The sequence below is a fragment of the Dromiciops gliroides genome, chromosome 5 (genome assembly GCF_019393635.1).
Source record: "Dromiciops gliroides isolate mDroGli1 chromosome 5, mDroGli1.pri, whole genome shotgun sequence".
NCBI classification, from domain to species: Eukaryota; Metazoa; Chordata; class Mammalia; order Microbiotheria; family Microbiotheriidae; genus Dromiciops; species Dromiciops gliroides.
The window spans coordinates 158,364,178-158,388,599 of record NC_057865.1 but is presented as its reverse complement, the minus strand read 5'-3'; the positions used below and the strand labels follow the sequence as shown (position 1 = coordinate 158,388,599).

At 34.6% G+C, this 24,422-nt stretch overlaps 1 protein-coding gene across 1 annotated transcript in view; it reads left to right on the top strand.

The window, feature by feature from the left end:
• SEMA3A (semaphorin 3A) overlaps positions 1-24,422 on the top strand; it is a 297,699-nt gene that overhangs the window by 68,914 nt on the left and 204,363 nt on the right. The window contains 1 exon segment of the mRNA XM_043969236.1: positions 13,452-13,609. Within this exon segment, the coding sequence (XP_043825171.1) occupies positions 13,452-13,609 (158 nt within the window).

The following is a 24,422-nucleotide window of genomic DNA, read 5'->3' as shown; positions in this document are numbered from 1 at the left end:
AAATCAAAATTAGAGAAACTTTAGTTGGAGGCACAAGCTCAGCATTCTAACCATTAAATTGCCTGAAGATAAATACAGTAGAAGAGGTAGGGAAGGGTGTATTTTTATTACCATTACCATTATGATGTGACTATAATAATTTTATCCTCAAATGAGAAAACAATAACAGTGAACATCTGCATTAATCATTTTGGTCTGTGTCTAGACTAAAGGAATTTCAATATTCACTCACAGGGTGATACTTTTTAAATGCTCATTGTTGTTCTTTCAAGTATAGATGAAAATTTTCATGGTACATTTGTTACTACATGAATAAATCACAACTATCAATCATCAGTGGTAATGAAGGAAAATAACCTATTCATTCTTGTAATTCACATCTTTTGTCATTCGACACAATGAGAGTTCAGATCTCCTGAATGCCAGATTCCATGATCTCACACTTGCTGCTTTTATCTCTGCCTGAACACCCAAACTAGTGGTTCATTCTACAAGGTTTAGACTTGCTGGTTGGACATTTTTTAGTTCCATGAGATTTGGCTGGTCCCTCACCCTTGCTGCCTGACACACCCAGTAGTGAACTCCTTTTTCTTATGTTACCCCTGACCTGTGGAGTGCTTCATTTATCATTTGAACACTGAATGAAAGTCCATATGGCATTCTTTCTGTTGCATTCCTGGAAGAAGTTATAAATAATTCAAAAAGTTTAATTTGGTAGAGAGGTCTAGTGGGATCTGAGTCAGAAAAAACTGGCTCCTTATCTTCATTTCATGGCTGTCTTCTAAATGACCAGATTACCTTGGAACAATCACTTGACATTTATGCCTTAATTTTGTCATTCAGAAGGATTAGACTGGTTGATCTCTAAAGTTACTTTCAGTAATAAGATTTTTTTGTGAATCATTCATTCCTTCATTCCTTCACTCATTCATTTGACTATGTGTTAGGTACTATTCTAATCACTAGAGTGGAAAACAGATATAAAAGCACGATCCTTCAATTTTATGAGTTTACTGTTTGGTAAAAGAGATACTGATAACAATCTGATAATATCATCAGCACCCCAATAAGTATAATTAAAGACCAAAATAAGCATAATTCCTACATTTAATGAGTTTACAATTTGGTAGGAGAGATACAGTGATAACCTTCTTCTAACAGCATTAATACTCTAAGAAATAGGATAGTATTGACAAACATTTATTAAGCACTATTTGCCAGTCATTGTGCTAGGTTCTGGGAGAATAAATAGAGAAGTGAGAGAATACCTTCTCTCAAGGGATTTATACTATTCTGGGGAGGAGGGGCTATACAATATGTCCCCAGATAAATAAGTACACAATATGTAAAAAACAGATTGTTATTTCAGGGAATACTCATAACTGGGTGAATAAGGAAAAGCATCTTGAAGAAAATGACACATCAACTAAGCCTTGAAGGGAGTTAGGGGCTCAAAGAGACAGGTGAGGAGGGGGAGCATTCTAGGCATCAGAGATAGATTGTGGGAAGATACATGGGTGGAAGATGGAATTGTAGATAAAGGAAACTGGCTGAAGCACAGTGAGAGTCAATAATGTGTTTTCAGACCAGATACTTAGGTTGGATCCAGATTGTAAAGAGTTGTAAATGCATGAAAAAAGTAGTGTGCATTTTATACTAGAGCAGGATTTCTTCACTTTTTTTTTTTTTTGGTTGTAGACACCTTGGGAAGTCTGTCTGAGTCAATAGACCCTGTCTTGAAATATATATATATATATATATATATATATATATATATATATATATATATATACTGGAGACTTGCTGTGGGAAAGCTCTGCCATGAGGAAAATGCCTCAGAGGGCAAGGCCATGTGGCTTTTCCTTGGCGTCAGGAAGTGACGTTTGTTCACGGGTGCTGTCTATCAAGGCTACCAGCCAATCAACTTGAGGAGCCTCCTATTTTCTGGGAGGAGACAGGAAGGAGGAAAGAGGGCCTGCGAGAAGAGCTCTCGCTTTTTTGGGTTCCTGACTTGATGGTGGTGGTGGCGGCAGAGGACTTCACAAGAAATTTGAGGAAAGATAGGAATGCCAGGCTATTGGAATTCTGTTCTCAATCTTTTTCTTTCTATTTTTCCATAAACCCTTAAAAACCTAAACTCATTTTATGAGTGATTTTAGTCAGTTTTCCCCAAAAACTGGGGGAACAGATTAGAATCCACATTTAGAATCTTAAATTACACTACATATATGTATGTATGTATGTATGTATATATATGTATATATATATATATATAAATAATGAAAAGAATAATAAATTTCAGTTAGTTTTCCTGAATGCATATGTAATTTATTCCTCTCTAATTTCTAAATATATCCCCACATGCAAACCCCAAAGATTAAGAACCCCTGTGCTAGAAGCACTATAGCTTCTTTAGTAGGGTAGTGATATAATTAGATGGGCAATCTATGAGTGTCAATTATATGTGGAGGATGGATTAGAGAGAGAAGAGATCAATTAAGAGCCCATTGCAATAGTCCCAATGAGAGATGATCAGTATCTGAATTATAGTGGTAATGATGTAAGTCAAGGATCAGGAGAGATGCAAACATACTGAGAAGAAAGAACCAAATAGGATTTAGCAGCTATTGTGGGAGGATAAATTAAAATGAAGAGTCAGTGATGATTCCTGGCTGTAAACCTGGGTATCTAGAAGAATGACGATACCAGAAACAAGAAAATCAGGAAGTTGGGGAAGGTGGATTTAGGAAGAAAGAAAATGAGTTTGGTTTTAGAGATACAGAATTAGAGAGTCCTGTGGATCATTCTAGCAGATGTATTCAGAAGGTAGCTCGAAATGTAAAATTGGATGTCAGGAGACATGAGTACTACCTATGGATATTTGGGTGTTAGCAGAAAGTAGGTAATAATTGAATCCATGAGAACTGATGAAATCACAGAGAAAGTGTGCAAAGAGAGAAGAGAGGGCCTAGGACAGAGCCCTGGAGTATATCTAATCATGGAGGATAGAACATGGATGATGATTTTGTAAAACCTCAAAAGGGTCATTCATATAGATGGTGGGTTATCTTAAGAGAGTGTAATCAGAAACTCAAATGAATCTGTCAAATGAGTAGCCTCACGAGGGATGTGGATCACAACCCATCTGCCTGTTCATCCTGTAAACTCTTGTCTGTATCCTTCTGTAAGTTTGAAGCAAGAGATTAATTTACCCAGTGAGTAGGAGTCTTTCCTTGCTTTCTCTGGAAATCTCAAGAATGTTACTGGAGTACTTGGGCTGTCTAACTTGTTATGCTCACCCATACCACATGACCAGCTATATAGTTCAATCATAGACTTCACAAAGTAGCATGTGCATCCCATGTATTTTACCTGATGACATAATTTATTCTTGTTTTACTTCCCAGTTCCTCATTGATTACTAGGTACAATATGCTCACTGTTCTTCCTTCTTGCCCTCTCTGTGATATTCATTTTCTGTTCTTTAGTGATTGTTGGGCAATAAAAGGAGAGCTGGAAAGTAGCCAATTGTTAAATTTTCAGTGTGAGCATTTATTCTAAGAAAATGGCAATCTTCACAGATTAGAGCTTGATTTATTGTTTCATTAATTGTATAGAATTAAGAAAGTTAGAGAGAAAATGTTACAAATGCAAATTAAACTTAATATGTAGTAAATACATTTTCCTCCTGGGGAGCCAGTTGTTAAACATTTACCAACACACTGCTGGTTTGTGTTCCAGGTCTCTCAGCTTTATAAAATATGTCAGTAGAATATTAGTATCAACAAAAAGGGCCTTTGTTTCTTGGACAAGTTTAGAGTTATTAAAGGAGCTTTGACATTTTCTGGAAGCAATTTTTCTCTTTCTTCTTCCTTCCATCTGCTGGCTGTCATTGAGAACTACCTTATCCTTGACAGCATCGCCTCCCTAGCTGCCCTCTCTATTTCTCCTAATTCACCTGATTCTTCTAGTAGAGAAATACCCCTTACTCATCCTTTTTTTTCATTCTCAATACTCAGCACAGGGTTTGACAAATAATAGGTGCTTAATTAATGCTTGTTGAGTAAGTGATTGCAAGAGCTTACTCTTTTTCCTTTCTGTGGCCCTTTTCAGAAGGAGTTAGGAGACGTGACTTTCATCTCCACTGAAATCACCTCAAGAGTTCTTTTGCCTGGGTTCTTCAGCTGGAAGGCATGTAATCACCTTGTGGTTTCAAGTTCCAAATCTAGGCAGCTGAATAATTCAATAAAATTCTTGTAGAAGTACAGATAGCCTATGAGACATCTAACAAAAAGAGTGATAAACCGTTAAAACATTTTAAGACTTAAGAGAATATACAATCAAAGCAATACTATAAGAAGGTTCACCTGGCAGTATTCTAGATGGACAAGGATACAGGAGGCCATTTGCAATGGACCCAACATGGAGTAATAAAAAGTATAACTTATATGGTCATAGTAGAAATTGAAATGAAAGGAGATTTTGAAGTAAGAATAGCTAGGATTTGGCATTGATTTGATACAGGGACTGAAGAAGAAGGAGGAGTCAAAGATGACTGAGGTTCCTGTTTTATTTGGGACCTTTGAAAATCAAAAGAGTAAGGGTAAAGTTCAAGTCATGCATAAAGAAACAAAGATGCAATCTTCAAATCAAAATGAATAAGAGAATTTGTCTGACTGCAGCAACTGATGGAGTACTGTTACTCTCCATGTTATAAAATTTGTTGAAAAAGGCATAAAGGAAGCCAATAAATTCATGAACAGGGTGACTATTGTTTGTATTTGAAGGTCAAGTATATAACAGTCTCCACCCTACTCAAAAGGCTGGTGCTGAGGAGGGGGGTCTTGTGTTCTAAAATTGAGCATTAATTTCATTGACTTTTTGGAAATTTGATATGGTCATGATAACATGATCATCTGTAAAAAGCTGAGTTTCTTTTAAAGATAACTGGAATAATAGAGAAACCATACTACTGTAGTGTAATGCAAAGATATATAGTAGCATATCATCATTCTAAATACGTTTCCTATAAATTCTGTCTATTGAGAAAATTAATTCTATAAGAATACTGGTTGACAAAAACAATCAATAGCAGCACACAGAATATGTCATTATTGATTTCTGTCAATGTCATCTCCATTCTTCTGCAACTAGTTCACAAATGTCAGCTAGAGACTATATGAAAGGGAATTATGATATATAAGGAAAAAAATACTAAGAATTTAAAAGTAAGTAATTATTATAAGACAATATAAACAGGATTTAGAAAACTTCAACTCGCAACCATGGACAAAAATCTGTTATTACAGATTAAAAGTATTACCTCCCAGACTTATTTGCTGGCCTTTTTTTTTAATTAAGTATTTTATTTTTTCCTGTTGCATGTAAAGATAGTTCTCAACTTTTGTTTATACAAGTTTTCCAATTTCAGATTTTTCTCCCTCCCTCCCCTCCCTTCCCCCTCCCCTAGACAGCAGGTAATTGGCCTTCTTTTTAAATCTAATTTTCACACACATGCATACACACTATACAAAAAAGACCCCAACTTTAAGACTTCAAAAAAGAAGCCAGTGATGATGTTGAATTACAATTTAATTCAATGAAGTTTAATTGGGAGATTTTCTTCTTCCCTTTATTTCTGGGGTTTTGTTTGTTTTGTTTTGGTAAGGCAATTGGGGTTAAGTGACTTGCCTAGGGTCACACAGCTAGTAAGTGTTAAGTGTCTGAGGTCGGATTTGAACTCAAGTCCTTCTGACTCCAGACTGGTGCTCTATCCACTGCGCCACCTAGCTTCCCCCTTCCCTTTATTTCTTACAAAATGTTCAAAAGGTTATTTATCCATCTGCATTCACAAATGGATTTCTATATCACTGGTTCCCAAAGAACTCAGTTCTGGACTTAAATAAATAAGTTGCCAACAAAGTGAGAACCTAAGGCCCTCTGGGGCCAGGGATGCAAAGGTGCAGAGTGGACTTAAATTTGGCATAATCATGCTGACTTGGTTGCAAAAGCGGGTTTCCAAAGTCCATGGTAAGGGAAAAACATAGAGTTGATCAATATTTTCTGTAAATTCCTCTGTTAGGCAACCCCCTACACTAGAGTGGTCGGGTGCTGGGCTTATGACCAGACAGAATATCTTATGACCATGTTTACTCATCCTTCCTCCTGCCTTCCTGCATAAGGTTGAAACTAGCCCAAAGAAATGGGGAGATGAAACTCTTATCAATTCTAATACTAAGGCTTATACAATTAAATCCAACTCTAATCCATAAGTATTTCTTCCAGTGATTAGATACAGTTTGTTTTTAATTTAACATTTTATTTTTCCCCAAATACATGTAAAAATAATTTTAACATTTTTTCACATTTTCAGTTCTAAATTCTTTTCCTCCCTTCTCTCACCCAACTCTTGGAGAAGGCAAGCAATTTGACATAGGTTATACATTGTAGTCATGCAAAACACATTTCCATGTAAGTCATGCTTTAAAAGAAAACACAGACCAAAAAAAACCCACCCAAAAATAATAAAGAAAGTAAATGAAAAAGTATCTTTGATCTGCATTCATGCTCCACTAATTCTTTCTCTGGAGATGAACCACACCTTTCACCATAAGTCCTTCGGAATGGTCTTGTATAATTGCATTGCTGAGAATAGCTAAGTTATTCATAGTAGATTGTCATACAGTATTGCTGTTGTTGTGTACAGTGTTCTCTGGGTTCTGCGCATTTCATTTTGGACCAGCTTATATATGTCTTTCCATGTTTTAATGAGAGCATCCTGCTCATCATTTCTTATGGCACAATAGTATTACATCAAAATCATGTACAACAACATGTTCAGCCATGTTGATGGACATCCCCTCAATTTCCAATTCTTTGCCAATGCTAAAAGAGCTGCTATAAATAATTTTGTACATATAGGTCCTTTTCCTTTTTTCTTTGTCTCTGTGGAATACAGACCTAGTATTGGTATTCCCTGGTCAAAGAATAGAAATGATTGTATTGCCTTTGGGGCATAGTTCCAAATTTCTCTGCAGAACTTCATCAACAATGTATGAATGTTTTAATTTTCCCAAATATTAGGTACAATTCTCAAATAACAATTAATAAATAATGTAGAATAAGGTAAATATCCATTTTTATTTCACATTATGTGACAGTTTGTTGTCTCCAGTTTTCTTTACATAATTTGGCTCGACTCCATTTCTGGTCATTGTGTTTTCTGTTATGTTTTATACTTCATACAAGTTGTTTGTGCATATGCTTCTTTCTTTAACCTTTGTAAATGTGTATTTTTGTATATATTCTGTAGGAATCCAAATATAATTTTATTTCTCTCATTTTCATTTTTAAAGCAAAGTCACAGGATTTTTTGTGGTTCCCCCTTGTACATAAGGGGAAAAAGTCACATTTACTGCCTTTTTCTACTGAATTTATTTTTATTTTGAAATTTACTTCAACAAAGATTTAAGTGCTTCCAACTTATAAAGCTAGGTATTAGGTGCCAAGGCTACAAAGAAATATGTGCCAATTTTGTACTTAGGGAGAATACAGTCCAATAGAAGAGGGATGGTAGTGACATGCAGCAGGGAAGATACACATGAAAATACAAACTTCTAAGCCTTAATTTAAAACCCTTCACAATAATACTTCAGTGGCTAATCATACTGCTTCTCCCCACTCTATCTTTTCATCTGCACTCCATTCTTCTGCTCCTTTTTATGTGTAAAATTACAACTTTTTCCACTTGTCCTTTAAAAATTCTTTCTGTCTTTCAGAATACAAATTCAGGGCTACTTCCTCCAAGAAGTCTTTCTTTGACCCACCTCCCCTTGCTAAAACTGGAAATTAACTCTCCCTCCCTGTAACTCTCAAAAAGAGTTAACTCTCATACGTTTCCATTTATTGTTTATTGCCTGTATGACATCTCCTTTTGGATAGTAAACTACTTAAGGACACTGACTATATCTAATTTATCTTTCTGTTTTTTAGGACCCTATATTACACATTGTCTTCACTGGGTACTTAAAAAATATTTATTGAATGTGGAATCAATCCCACCTTGAGGAAGATTGGAGAGCACAAGACTACCAATTGCATAATGAAAGCACTAGAAAGAACTTCAATTGTAACTGATGCCTTTGACTAAAACCCAAATGAAGTCCAATTTGTAATTGCCCAGGAATGTTAAGACTCATTATAGCTATAGGGCAGAACATCTGGACCTGAGAATAACCAGTGTATATTTGTATTTCACTCTATTCAGATGCACCAAAGCCAAATTGAGCAGTGATTTAGTTTAATCTTTTTGAAAGTAATTTAGCTGTGGTGATAAACATGATTTGAGATCTGATTGGGGGGGGGAGGTGGAGGGAGTAAAATAAATTTCACTCTTCACATTCCCAAATATTTATTTCAGTTTCCACTGTCTATATGTCATCATTAATAAAGAGTAAATTCCAATTAAGTAATAAAGAACAATAAAAACAGAAACTGCAATTCAAAAATCTAAAACTCAAAAGAAGATGGTTCAGAGATAAAGCAGTTGAATGCAAAAACTTTTGAATGTCTCCACATTCCAGAGGAGAAAATATAAGAGTAAAATAAGGGAGATGGAAAATTGAAGATTTTCAATGGTGACATCACTAAAAGGAGACTGATTCTAATCCAAGTGATTTAGTCTGAGAAAGTTGAAAGAGAAACTAAGTAAAGTTTTTTATTACTTATTATGAAACCATGAGAGTCTCAGCAAGACTTGTTTCTCTTTTTTTTCTTTTAATGTTTTATTGATGTATTGTGTTTTTACACTGCAGACATTTACAGTGTACTTCCACTTTTGAAAGCCCTTTTGTAGCAAAATTAAACAGCTAAGTAAAACTAATAATACATTACCTAATCTGAAAATAGATGCAACATCTCAGATCTATAGCACTCTCCTATTTTTTTTTTTGGTGGGGCAGTGAAGGTTAAGTGACTTACCCAGGGTCACACTCCTCTCTATTTTTTAATTAATAGAAACTATTTCTCTTCCCTCTCCCATCCCATTGGTTTAAAAAAAAGCAAAAATAGAAAAACAAATTTTATTGTAATAAGTATGAATAGTCAAGCAAAACAAATTCCTCCAATGGTTACATACAAAAGTATAACTGCCTTATTCTGCTCAATAAACCTATCACCTCTTTATAAAGGATAGGAGGTTACATTATCAATCCTCTGGATTCATAAATAATTATTGTATTGATTATATTTCTTATACCTCATATCATTGCTGGTTTTTACATTATTGTTGCATGAATCATTGAAGTTTTCCTCATTTTATTTATCATCAGTGTTGAAAAGTTCTCAAAATTTTTCATTTTTATAATATTGGTGTTATAGTATGTATTGTTCATCTGATTCTGCTTACTTCACTATGTAGTTCTTATGATTTCCATGTCTTTTTTTAAATCATCCATTCATTTCTTATAGGACAACAGTACTCCCTCATATTCCTATGACACAGCTTATTTATAAATTCCTCAGTTTGTGGGCAGCCTTTTAGTTTGTAGTATTTTGTCACCACGAAAAGAATAACTATAATTTTTTTTACACATGAAAAAAGTTTTCCTCTTTCATCTCTTTCGGGTATAGATCTAGCAGTGATATCACAGTATCTGTTCAGTATTTTTTTTATATATAATTGCTTTCCAAAAAGTTCATATTGATTCAAAACTCCACCAATAGTGTCTCAATATTGCTGTTTTCCCACAACTCATTCAACATTTATTATTTTCTTTTTGTAATCATCTTTGCTACTGTGTTGGGTATGGGGTCAAATCTCAGAATTATTTTCATTTTAATTTCTCTGATTAGTAATGATTCAGAGCACTTATTTTCATATCGGTATAGATAGCCTAATTTTCTTTCATTGAGAACTACTTATGTCCTTAGTTTTGTTTTAATTTGGGATGGCTTTTATGCTTATGGCTGTGAATCAGTTGCTTATATACCTTAAAAATGAAAACTTTATCAGAGAAACTTGTTGGAAAGGTTTTTCCTGGTTATGTCTTTCCCTTTTAATCTTAACTCATTAGATTTATTGGTGCAAAATCTTTTTAATTCTACTTAATAAAATTGTCAAACATATCTTTTGTAATAAGCTTATTTTCATTCTTCTGTAAGAGCTATTCCTTAATTGATCATGAATTTTCCTATCTATAGATCAGATAATTTTTTCCATGTTTCTCATATGAACTTTTATTTCTAGTCCACATACTAATTTGAAGTTTATATTTGTTAAAGATGTGAGGTGTTGGTCTAAATCTAATTTCTTCCATACTGTTGTCCAGTTTTTCAGGCAGGGTTTTTTTTGTGTGTGTGGTGGGGGGGAGGGTCAGATAGTGAGTCTTTACTATTTTAACTGAGGTTATTGTGCTTCCTGAATAATAGAGTTCTGTTATATCCCTAATTTGTTTCACTGTTTGTTCTCTACTTTAAATTATTAAATTGTTTTATTAATGATTGCCTTATTGTGTGGTTTGGGATCTGGCATTTCTATGTCTGCTTTATTCTTGTTTCTTTTCAATTTTTCTCTTGAAATTCTTGACCTTTTTTCTTCCATATAAGATGTCATTAACATTATTTTCTACTTATATAAAATAATCCTTTAGTAGTTTGGTATGGCATTGAAGAAGTAAATTAATATAGGTGGTATTGGAATTTTTATTATATTGCTTTATCCTACTCATAAAAATGGAAAATTTTTTCCAGTTATTTTGATCTGAATTTCTAAAAATAGTGAATTGTAGTTGTATCTATGTAGGTTTTTTGCTTATCTTGGAAAGTAAACTACCAAGTATTAAATACATTTATACAATGGATGTCAGATGCAAAGTGAAAGAAGCTAAGAGAGTCAGGTTGAAAAGAATGATGGGAGTAAATTAAGCAAAATTATAAACCAATGAAAAACAGCTGCAAACCAGAGTTTGTTTCATTTGTACTAAAGGAAAACAATGCGTCTACTTTGATTTCTGAAGAATTTAAAGGTTTATTAGTTTGACTTAAACTAAGAATAGTTTCTATTTCCAGAATGATTGTTATACTTAAAGAACCTAAACTTTTCTAGGTCATCTTTTATATAGTGAACATGCCTTTGACATGGTGCTTTAAGGTTTACAAAGTGCTTTGCACTTATTTTATCCCTTTTTATGATCTTGTTTGAACCCCATGACTGACTTTTGAGACTAGTAAATAGAAGTATTATTATTCCAATGTTATTCATGAAGAAATTGAAGCTCCTTCAAAATTAAGTGGGCTACATCTAGCCATATAGTTCTTTTTTTTTTGTGGGGCAGTGAGGGTTAAGGGACTTGCCCAGGGTCAAACAGCTAGGAAGTTTCAAGTGTCTGAAGCCGAATTTGAACTCAGGTCCTCCTGAATCCAGGGCCTGTGCTTTATCCACTGCACCACCTAGCTGCCCCATGCCATATAATTCTTAAGTGACAGAAGCAGAATTTGAACCCAGGTGTCTCTTGATGCCAAATCAAGTATACTATCCAATGGGCCACACTGTCTTTCATGAACTAGATTGTCATTCCTACTAAATTCTCCTGAATGAAATCTTTTCTTTTCTGTCTTATTGCCTGACCAATTGGATACACTTCCCTCTCACTGACTTTATTTTTTTTAGAAACCATAATTTTTTTATTCTCTTGGAACCAGAAAAGCATCTGATATTTGCTTATTAAAATTAAATTAATAATTAAGTTACAATCATTTTACCCTATATAAGCATATCAGATAGTTGAGAACCAAAGAGAGAAAATTTATATACTACGCAAATTGATGGGGAGAGGAGAGCTACTTAATTTCTCTTCATTATTTTCTTCTCTATAACAATAGTTTATATATCTGTGTAGTATTTTTTTCTTCAAAATGGCCAAGGTACATTTTAAAAAGTAACATTTTCATCATTTTCAAATGAAGAAACTGAAGCTCAGAGGTTATGACTTATTCACAGTCACATTCCTAATAATGAGCAAAGTCTGTCTCTGTATTGTGTTCTTTTCACTACCCTTTATACAAATGTGCAGTCAAAAATGGAGCCAAATATCTTTCAATCTTAACTCTCTTTGTAACATACTATGCTTTAAAAGCCATGAATACATATAAGGCAGAATAGTATAGTGGAAAGAGTCAGATGACCAATCTCTGTCACTTCCTATGAACCTCAAGTAAACCACTGGACTTCCATAAGTCTCAGTTTCCTGATCTGTAAAGGAAAGATTTGAGCTGTCAATCAATAAGTATTTTTTAAAGCACTATCCTAAGCACTGAGAATATAAAGGGGGAAAAAAGAGTCTGTTTACAAGAAGCTTGTGTTCTAACAGAAGTTCCATCTATAAATCAGAACATTTCAAATAAATTCAAAGTAGAGGAGAAATTAACTTTAGAGGGGATGGCATTAACAGCTAGGGGGATAAAGAAGAGGCATTTAAGAAGTTGAGTGCAGGAACTGAATCTAAAAGGAAGTCAGGTGTTCTAACAGTTGGAGAGAGAGAGAAAACATACCAGGCATGAAGAATAGACTGAAAATAGGTTTTTGTGATCAAGTAACAAGGAGGCCTTGAGTTGGCCTGTATTGTAGAGTAAATAAATGGAGCAGAGGAAGGTGTGAGAAGTTTAGAAAGGTAGGAAGGGGTCGGATTGTGAAAAGCTAAAAAAGACAAAGGATCTTATATTTGAGCCTGAAGTAATAACGAACCACTAGAGGGGTGTGTGTGTGTGTGTGTGTGTGTGTGTGTGTGTGTGTGTGTATGTGTGTAAGCGAGTACACATGTGTGCATGTATATTTGTGTTGTGGAGTGTATATCTATATCTATATTTTAAATTTTATTTATTTATTTATTTATTTATTTATTTATTTATTTATTTATTTTGTGGGGCAATGAGGGTTAAGTTACTTGCCCAGCTTCACACAGCTAGTAAGCGTCAAGTGTCTGAGGTCAGATTTGAACTCAGGTCTTCCTGACTCCAGGGCCAGTGCTTTATCCACTGTGCCACCTAACTGCCACCGTGTGTGTATTTTTGAGGGGGAAAAAGGGGAGGAAGAGAGAAGTGGGGGAGTAGGAGAATGAAGGGGAAGGATGGATTCTGGTCACACCTAAACTAAAGGAAAACAATTTTGGCATCTGGGTTGCTACTATACCCTTCTCATTGTTCTCTGCCCCAGATTTGTATATACTTAGCTCCTTTCCTACTATCTTGGGCATTTTAAGAATGGAATTATTAAGTTTAAAAGTATAACTACTATTTTAATGAAATAAAAGTTGGTTCCTTTATCATGCATAACCTCAAGAAAAGTACCCAGGTTCAGATAATTACAGAATACACTATGTTTCAGCATGTGATAGGCTGTGTTTCTTCTTTTATGTCATCAAACTAACAAAAACGTCTGCTTTGTTACCTTGCAGAAATGTTGGAATCCAACAATGTTATCACTTTCAATGGCCTGACAAACAGCTCCAGTTATCATACTTTCCTTTTGGATGAGGAACGGAGTAGGCTGTATGTTGGCGCAAAGGATCACGTATTTTCATTCAACCTGGTTAATATCAAGGATTTTCAAAAGGTATCTTCATTCTAATATGTGCACTGGAGTCTTTAAACAATTAAAGTCATTAAGCTGGAATAATATAAATTTTTAATTCTAATTTTAGAAAATGTAAAATTTGATTTAATATTATGAGGCTGTTTGATATCACAGTATCACAGAATTTGAGAGTTGGAAGGGATTTCAAGGTCAACTAGACCAATCTATTCCCCAAAGAAATACCCACTATAACATATCTGACATTTAATCATCTATTCTTTGCTTGAAGACTGCCAAAGAGGGGAGCCCATCACCTCCCAAATCATCTCATTGTATTTTTGAGAGCTATAATACTTAGAAACGTTTTTCTTGACATAGAGGCTGAAATTTCCCCTTTGCAACTTCTATTTATTTATTCATTTATTCTAATGCATATATGTGTGTATGTATATATTTTGTTGTTGTTCAGTTGTGTCTGAGTCTTTGTGACTCCATTTTGGGGTTTTCTTGGCAAAAATACTAGAATGGTTTGCCATTTCCTTCTCTAGCTCATTTTAAACTTGAGGAAGTGAGGCAAGCAGGGTTAAGTGACCTGCCTAGAGTCACACAGCTAGTAAATATTTAAGGCCAGATTTAAATAGATGAATCTCCCTGACTCCAAGCCCAGTACTCTATCCACTAGGCTACCTAGCTGCCCTAAATGTATGTGTGTATGTGTGTATGTATGTGTGATATGCGTATGTGTCTATATATGCATTAATGTGATGCATAATAGTTACTTTATAATATATAAATTTACAGTCATTTTTTTTTTTTTGAGGGGCAATGGGGCTTAAGTGACTTGCCCAGGGTCACACAGCTAGTAAGTGTCAAGTGTCTGAGGCCGGATTTGAACTCAGGTACTCCTGACTCCAGGGCCGGTGCTCTATCCACTGAGCCACCTAGATGCCCCTACAGTCACTTTTAAAAGGTATTAGAGGCTCAAGTGTTCTAATCTACATGGCAAAGTTAACATAACATGAAAGCATCTGAATGAAAAGTGAAAAATCCATTTTTGTCATGCAGAAACTATCAGTATTTCCATTTGATGGTTCATTCATTTTATATCATGTGACCCACTCCACTTTCATGACTTACAGTTTGGTAAACCAGGATTGAATTGACACAGTAGGGGGAAAATGACACTATTAAGTAACTGAATGAGCTATGCTTTAAGCTAACTGTTCTATAACAGTCAATATTTCTAGCTTTAGTTCTCTGAAACATAAAAATGACTTCTAGAAAGCCTCACAGAGAAAGGTCATATTACAGTACATTTCTGAGAGTGCATATACCTCAGTGTTTGAATGTGTGGGTGTTGATCTTGCTTCTTTCTTAACTCTGAGTGCTTTAAAACGGTGTGCCTCAGCTCCTCATAAACCATAATAGATTTAATACTAATAAAATGGTGATAGATTGGCAAAAGCTTTTTACTCTTGATGGAGAACATTACTTTCGGGTAAAAGTTATATAGTTAAATTCAAAGCTGATGTACGTTCTCAGAGAGGAAGATATTCCAACAAAGACATTTATGTTTTCATTTGCAAAGAGCTTCCCCAAATACTAATATACTGATTAGGTCCATAAAGAAGTTTGATTTATTACAGATCAACATGCAAACATTGTAATGTTTTCATTATATTTTTTATAGTAAGTGCTTAAACTCTTTGAAAGACATAACAAATAATGTTCAGACTGTAAGCCTTCTCAGATCATAGAAATAAATACCTCCTGTCTTCTAGCTTGCAAGAAAAACAGCCTATTCATTTGTAAACTTAATCAAATGGGGGAAGGTAGGTGGCACAGTGGATAAAGCACTGGCCCTGGATTCAGGAAGAGCTGAATTCAAATTCAGCCTCAGGCATTTGACACTAGCTGTGTGACCCTGGGCAAGTCACTTAACCCTTATTGCCCCCCCCCCCCAAAAGCCATAACACAAAACAAACAATAAACTTAATCAAATGGATTAGCACACTAAAAAATCATCTTGGAGGAAACACAAATGCAACATATTTTGTGTATTGATCCCCAAGAGTAATTCAAATTTTATCAAGTAAAATATTTGTAATAATTAAGAAAATTATCCAGCAACAATTTAAATAAATATGATATTTTTTTCTTTATTTTATTGCATTGTATGTCCTACCTTGTTTTTAAAAGACAAATTACCTCTAAATCTATTCTTTAGTTTTTCATTTCTTTTATTTAAATAATTTCTTAGGTGGTATAGACATGCTGAACTTTGTGTCAGGAGGTTCTGAACTTAAATTTCACATCAGATACTTTACATCTAGTTTTGTGAGCTGAGGAAGGCATTGAAATTGCTCAACCAAAGTTTCCTTACTTGTAAAATGCAGTTAATAATAGTATCTACTTCTCAGAGTTGTATGCTGATTACATACAATTGATTACAGGGTAGGAAATGCAAATTATTTAAGACTATCCAATTGTTTTTCTCTTCTGTGCTATATGTTAGATGATTAAGTCTGAAAGTAGAATTTTCATTACTAGTTTAACTTTTTGAGGATAGCCTGAAATGATAGGTGTTTTCTTAGTGGTTTATGGGACTGTCTAAACTTTTTCACTGGAGCTTTCCCATAGGGTATCTGGGAGAAGAAAGGATGAAAACAAAGCAATAGTAACTTCCTTTCCTGGAACAGGGTGCCTGTTGTCATGGAAATTGGAAAGACTTTTTAGGTGGAGTTGGACTAACTGTGATCCTTTTATGTTATGACCCAAATTAATGGAAATCATATCCTTTATTGGCTTAAGTATCTAGAATAGTCAGAACACTGATAATCTTCTTAATGAAGCCTCTTGAGGTTCACAAGATTTGGCTAGACTGAAGGCAGCCTAAAGGAAAAGAATCACTAGGTAATTAGCATATCTATACTGCACTGATTCTCCCCTTCCCATACCTTCCCCAAGGAAGATCTTTCCTAGTTTGTTCCTTTAGACTTCTCTCTTCCTTTGTATCATGGTGTAGTATATATTTGCCCTTTTATTCACCTTATTGCAGTCCTCCTTGAGAGTAAGATTTGTGTATTCACTATCCTTGTAAGCCCAGAAATGGAATTGACTAAGATAATTATATTGATTAATTTTAGAAACAGTCATTGTTTCTGTCTTAGGTGTTATAGGGGATAAAATTCAGCCATTAAGCATTTATTTGGTGCCTATTATATGCCATATACTGTGCCAAGCCCTGGCAATACAAAAAGAGGAAAAAGACAGTCTCTGCCCTCAAAGAGCTCAGATGAACAAAATACAGTTCCCCATAAGAGGTTGAAAGTCTAGAAAGGAGATAAGAAATATACTCATCTGCATTTGAGTTCCTGCACTCAGCATAACCCCACCTCCTGTCTCCAGGGGCTGCATCAACTCATTTCTTCCTTATGGGTTTCAACTAGTTGCCACTTTAAAGTTTCTCATGGATGATTCACTGCCCTTGAAGTTGACAATGGCTCAGAATATATAAAGTTGGGTTTGTAGGAGATACTAAACATCAAGCTTTATTCCCATCCATTTTGGGATGTCCCTAAATCTAGGGTGATGGTTGATATAACCTTGAAAAATAATGATATGGAGGACAAAGCACAGAGCAATAAAGTTATTATAACCTTGAGGTCATCTTTACATTATCCAGTGGACTGGTCACTTTGTTCAGATGCAAATGTACACTTGACTAAAAGACTATTTTATGGAGAACTAGCACAAGTAATTGACTTACATGGTGGTCAGAAGTGATACAAGGATACTTATAAGGTCTCTGAAGAATTTTGGAATCAATTGTATAACATAGGAGACACTGGCAAAGAACTGCCCAGTATGGCATACCCACATCAAAGAAAGCACTGTACTCTATGAGCAAAGCAGAATTGGAATAGCTCAAAAGAAACATGAGATACACAGATTTATAGAATCCTCCCCAAATGTTCACATGGACTATTTGTGCCTGACCTATGATAGAGCATACCAAGCTCATATTGATTCGATCAGCGATAGTCAAACACACTCTAACTTGATCCTAACTTATCGATGTCATTTTGGTCCTATTCCAGAGCAAAGAACAACTATTGTCACCAACAAGATGGGAGGAGACTGTGTTCTTCCTCTATATCTCTGTTGGAATCATTGGAATTATGATGGTATGACCCACACTGGGACCATATATGAAGATTATTCCCAGCCTCATGCTATCCTTCTTAGGAATCTTCCTAGTTGTGACCTGAGGGACTACCTCATAAAGTTCCTAATGGAAACTACAACTTCGCTGACACAGCAGAATAGCAAATTGTGTGTGACGTAAAAGAGAAGCTGTGTTATCTTGCTGCCCTACATTTTGAGCAAAAGATGACCACTGCCATTAAATTCTTCTTTAGAGAAGAGCTACAAGCTGCTTGATGATCAGATCATAGCCATTGGCATTGAGAGGTTTAGAAATTTCTTCCAACCATCTTTCTTGGATATGGAATTTTGTGGTTCCCATGAAAATACTTTCAACTCAATAATGAAGTGTGATATTGATATTCATTTGGCATAAATATATGGCCAAAAATTTTTGTTTGGTGGTACTGACACAGTATAGAAGGAAATGCATTGTGCTAATCCCAGCACAATGAAAATTAAGAGCATTTCCCCCCCTCAGCACAAGTACTGTCTTCTGGAACATTCAACATCTGTGGTTTAGCAAACAGGTATGTTGAATCAGTGTCCATTGTTAAGGGCTGTCCCCTGAACTTGTCTTTTTGAGTTGGCATATTTTCCAGAAACACTGGACCCAAAGTATGCAGGAGGCCCTGAATGTAACAAGGATGAATCTCCCTCCCTGCCATGATTTGTGGTTTGTACCCAAAGCTGGATTCTCTGTGTGTCCTTGGGAAGCCAGCCAGTCTGTGCGAGGTTGTGAAAATGCTTGTGCAGCTGGGGTCCTTTGCAGATAAGCAGACCCTTCTATCTTCATAGTCTAGTGATTCCTCAGGGAAAATAATGGGGCTTTTGTCATCTCCTTGCTCCTCCCCTTCAGAAGGGGTTTTGTCCTTTTTCCTACCTTTCTCTTCCCATGGTCCACCCCTTCCTGTTGTACTATCACAAATATGCAAGCTTCTGTAAGAACTGTGAACTCTTTGGGTTCCACATGCATGTGCATTTATCTTGTAATAAACCTGGTTTTCACATAAGTCTTGAGACACTGGGATTGCCTGTTGTCACCATCACAAATGCTTCTAAACAGACCAGGTTTTTTGTTTGTTTGCTGTTCGCAGGTTTGCTGTTTTCCAAAGTATTTGACATGGTAATTGCTCCCTTAAAAGATGAGATTGGCATGGTTTTATTTGTTTTTGTTTGGTATCCCCACAATGGAAAAAAAAAAAAAGGTGATGAACAGTTTGAGTTATACTGGAGTTAAACATCTCTAAAGTTCTACAGCGCCTATTCAAGCCTCTAACTGAACATTCAGTAGTCATTCCAAATAATGTATAATGTATTGTTACAGGTTGTTACTTGTTTCTATAAAAGTTGCCCTGCTTTACAGAAGAAACTAGTTACATAAATTCAGACAAGGAGTTAGGTAGAGAGATTATGTCATTGAAATGTATTATGTAATCCTTAAAAAATTATATCATTTTTCTTCATACTTGTTCCTTGTTTTATATTGTCAGAGCCATAATGGCTCTTCTTTCTCTCCCTGCTCCCCAATGAGGATGTGAATGGAGGCTTTTTCAATCTCCCTGGGAGTGTATTAAAATTGGTGCCACTACTTGGGGTAATAGAAAAACTTTATTCATCTAGTGACTTTAGAATAGTTCAAATAAAAATGTACATGTTAAAGAAATTTGGGGAAAGTGGGAAAATAAATAATCTCATTCTGAATCCTCATTATTTATTATATCATAAATGCTTTGATGTCAGAGAAGAAGCTATTTGTTTCATAATGTTTGTTTCACTGGAAAACTATATGTCACAAACTAGATATAGACCAACATCTCACACTGTATACTAAAATAAGGTCAAAATGGATACATGATTTACACATAAAGGGTTATAACATAGGCAATTTAAGAGAGCATGGGATCCTTTATCTGTCATATTTATGGACAGATGAACAATTTAGGACTAAAGAAGATATGGAGAGCAAAACAAAATGTAAAATAGATTATTTTGATTATAAAAACCATAAAAGTTTCTACACAAACAAAACTAATATAACCAAGATTACAAGGTAAGCAGAAAACTGGGAAAGGATTTTTGTAAGAAGTATCTCTGATAAAGGCCTCCTTTCTCAAATATATAGAGAACTGATTCAAATTTAGAAAAATACAAGTCATTCCCCAATTGATAAATGGTCAAAGCATATAAACAGGCAATTTTTAGATAAATAAATCAAGGCTATCTATAATCATATGAAAAAATGCTCTAGATCACTATTGATCAGAGAAATGTAAATTAAAACAACTCTGAGGTATCACTTCACATGTATCAAAGTGGTGAATATAACAAAAAAGGAAAATATAGCTCAATGTTTACTTCCTAATTGCTATGGTAGAAATTAGTAGACTTGGATACAGATAAGACCTGAGTTTGAAGGGCCTTGAATGACAGACTAAAGAATGTGGACTCTTTTCAGTAAGCAATCAGGAAAGAAGGGGGAAAAACATGAAATTTAGAGTTTAATCTGAGAGTAGTATGTAGAATGGATTGGAAAAAGTAGAGGATGGAGACAGAGAAATCAGATGGGAAACTTATAATCGTTCATACAATTAAAGCATATGCCTCTTACATGCTCACTCCTTGTCTTTGTTGGATTACTATCACTATCCTTTACCTTAAATGTAGGAGACCTGCAGAATTATGTATGTCCTCTTTTCTTCTTTCTCTATCTTTATTTTAATAATCTTATCAATTCCCATGGTTTCACAGGATCATGGACTTAGAACTGGAAAGGGCCTCAGAGGTCATTTAGCCTACTACTATGATTTTATAGATGAGGAACTGAGAACCTGAGGCTTAAAAAAACTTTTCCAGCATCACTCTATGAGCATCTTTGAGAGGTAGGGTTTGAACTCAAATATTTCTGACTCCGAATCCAGCACTCTATCCAGATCTAAATGTAGTTAGCCCAAGGAGTCGTACTAGTTGTATTAAAAGGCAGGATCGAGGGTTAAGGAGTTTGAGAGTGACGAGGAATGGAGCTAGTGTTTGGTGGCAAAAGAAATGAAAGAAAAATTGTTCTAAACATAATTTTATGAGTTTTTTAAACTTGTAAATAAAACCATACATATTTCATCTAAAGAGTTCAACCAAGCTCATTTAATACTTCAGTTGCCATTAAAACAAACAAAATTGGACAAGCTGATCTCTAAAGTCCTTTCCAAATTGAAATCTATGACCCTATAGTTACTGCAAAGCTGAGCAGCTTGGGCATGCAGATTAACTATCATCATTGCATTCAAATATTCACACTTCACTTAAGTAAATAACATTTTAGATTTCTTTTTTCTCCCAAAGAACTCTAGAAATTTGAAATTGCTTGCCCTTTTATGTGTCATGAATTATTAGTTCTCTATATTTTCCAGACTGTGTCATTAACTAACTGTCTGACTTAAAATAATTGATTTCATTACAGTCTGCCCTTCTAATTCACTCACATTTTTCTGGGTGTTTATAGAAAGGAAAATAGAAACAGAGGTAGTAGGGTTCTCAAAGAATGCAAGGGGATAAAGAAGGGAAAAATGAAAGGGAAGCTCAATATGGTTGTTTTGCAGTAGACTAGGGTTACCCAAGGGGATTGGAAGGCAGAATTATAGAGGAAGTAAATAAAAGAATTCAAATCTAGCCTCAGATACTTAACTAGTTTTGGGACTCTTGGGCTAGCCACTTAACTCTGTTAGCCTCAGTTTACTCATCATAAAATGAGTTGTAGAAGGAATTGACAAATCACTCCAGTATTTGTCAAAAAAACCAACCAAACAAACAAACAAACAAAAAACAAAAAAAAAAACAAACTTCCAAATATGATCACAAAGAGTTGGACACAGATGAAATGACCAAGTTGCATAATCTGTGACTCAAGGTCCTTTTTCTGTTATTATCCTCATTGAAGCTCTCTAGGCCCATTTTGTTCTTAAACAAAACAAAACACACAAACAAAAAGAATGGGTTTGATGATCCCTAAAGTCTATTCTCACAACCCTATTCTGACATAATGTTGTTTCAGAAGAAAGGCCCCATAGGGCTCCTATTTTGAGAATGATAGTATAACCAATAGGTGGTAGATGTGTGGGTTTTTTTTTTTTATTTGTTTGTTTGTTTTGTTTTGTTTTTGCTGATGGGCTAAAGTGTTGCAGATGTAATCTCTTTAGTGACAACCTAGGTGTTGTTACAGTTTTAATGTACAGATCATCTAAATTAACTGAGCTATTGAAAACACTCACCTATATCAGGGTCAATCATTACTTTTTGTATGAATACCCTTAATTTAGTTATTCTACCTAATTTCAGCAAAAATTACAGAAAAAAATTCTAGGATCATGGGGGCCAATTGTTTTTATCTGTAGAAAAGCTTTTAGGCATTAAAAAAAGAAAGAAATTTGTCCATTGCATAATGACTGGCTATGATTCATTTGGGAATGTCATATAATACAGGATAATTGATTTTAATATAGTATTATGACTGATATTTAACTGAAAATACTGCTAAAGCAAAATAAAATTCAGTTAGAAGTAGGATTTTAGGGTAAACTAAAAACAGTCTAACAATCTATAATTTGAAAAAATACATAAATTTAATCTTTGTTACATAAGCATTCTAGATTTTAGTTTACCAAGCCTGGGAATGTGAGATGTTACTAGTAGGGCTTTCATTAATATTTTTCTGTACCTTCTCAAATACTCCTTTGTTTTTTCTTCATTTAGGAGAATAAATTATACTTTTTTTATTTAAATGGACTTTAGACCTGAAAGGGCATGTGTCATAGTGGATAGACAGACTTGAAACCAAGAAGACCTAAGTTCAAATCTTTCTTGGCTGTATACTGACCATTTGATTCTGGGCAAGCTACTTAACCTCTCACTGTTCTAGAGTACTTTCTAGGACTATAGATTCCAGAAAATGTTCTGATCTCCATTCCCAAAAGGAAATTTTCTTACCTGATAGCAACCTATACCAATGCAATAATGGCACCCCTCCTATAACTTATGCAACAGATTATTTATGCTTGTCTCATGAAATCCTGTATTGAAAACATTCAACAGCATAGATTGCTTTGCCATTTGGTGTACTTACACCTGTCTGAATTATCAGCTCAATTTTTGGGTGGTTCAGCTTTCACTAGACATTTGGTTAAATCATTTTGTTTGTGTAGTAACTATATAGGTATTATTATATCTGGCTACAATGAGGAAAATCTAATATATACAAATGATTTGATCAAGGCTACAGCACAATTATAGCAGAGATAGAGATGTTTCTTTCTTAGTACCTTATTCACACCTTATTTCTCCCACTTCTGAAACTGGGTTAAAATCAGAAAATGTAGTATAAATTAACAATAATATTTAGGCATTTTATTGCTCTTTGGTGATAAGGATGATATTCCTATAATTTTTTTCAACAGCAAATATAAATGTGCTTTGAGGACCAACTTAGGTAACTTCATAGTGACTCATCATCAGGTTGACTGCAGTGTGATGATTGATCTCTTTGGGCCTCAAAGACTCGTAGAGAATATCTGTCCAAGTGATAAGGAAGTTGTGATCCATGTTAAAAAAGGGAGTACCCATAATGAAATATATTTCATAATCTTTAATTATTGAAGCAAAAATAATAAATGTTTTTTCAATGAATATATAACATAGATTTAGTGTTTGGTCCTGGACCCTCATTCTATAGATAAAGAAACTGAAGCCCAAAGTGTTGAAGTGACTTGACCAAATGAAGAGCCTGGAGTCAAACCCAGGCCCTTCTATGCCAAATAGTAAATTTTAACTCAATGGTAATTGTTAATAAAATAAAGAAGAGGGATCAGATTTCTCTTGTATTAAAAGGCAAAGCAATTTCAAATGTCTGGGGAAAGGGGAAGAGGTTGTATTCTTAAGGGTAGTAAGAATGTTTGGATGCATTTATAACTTGTATATCTATGTTGTTTGTATTTACAAAAAAAATTAAAAATTTTAAACTATGATATGCTTTAATTTCTTTCTTTTTTAATAATAAGCATTTTTTATTTATAGTTTGGGATTCCAATTTTTATCATTATTGCCCTCCCTTCCTGAGATGACAAACAATCAGATATGGGTCATACATGTATGATTATTCAAAACATTACCATATTTGCCATTTTGTACAAGAAAGCTTGATTGAAAGAAAAAAAATGAAAGTGAAAAATAGCATGCTTCATTCTGTTCCATCATTACCCTTTCTTTCTTTGGAGGTAGATAGTATATTTCATCAAGAGTCCTTTGGGATTGTCTTGGATCATTGTATTGTTGAGAATAATCAAGTCATTCACATTTCATCATCAAACAATATTGCTGTCTCTGTGTGCAATGTTCTCTTGGTTCTGCTCACTTCACAATACATCATTTTATACTTGTCTTTCCAGGCCTTTCTGAAGTCATCATGCTTGTCATTTCCTATAGCACAATAATATTACATCACCATAATATACAAGTTAAAAAATTAAATTTTAAAATTTTAACAAAATCAGAATTAAATTAAAGGACATATCTTGATAGGAATTTGAAACACTGAGAAAAGGAGGGGATAATTCTAACCATGGGGTCTGCTTTTGATTCTGTACTGGTCTTGGCTACA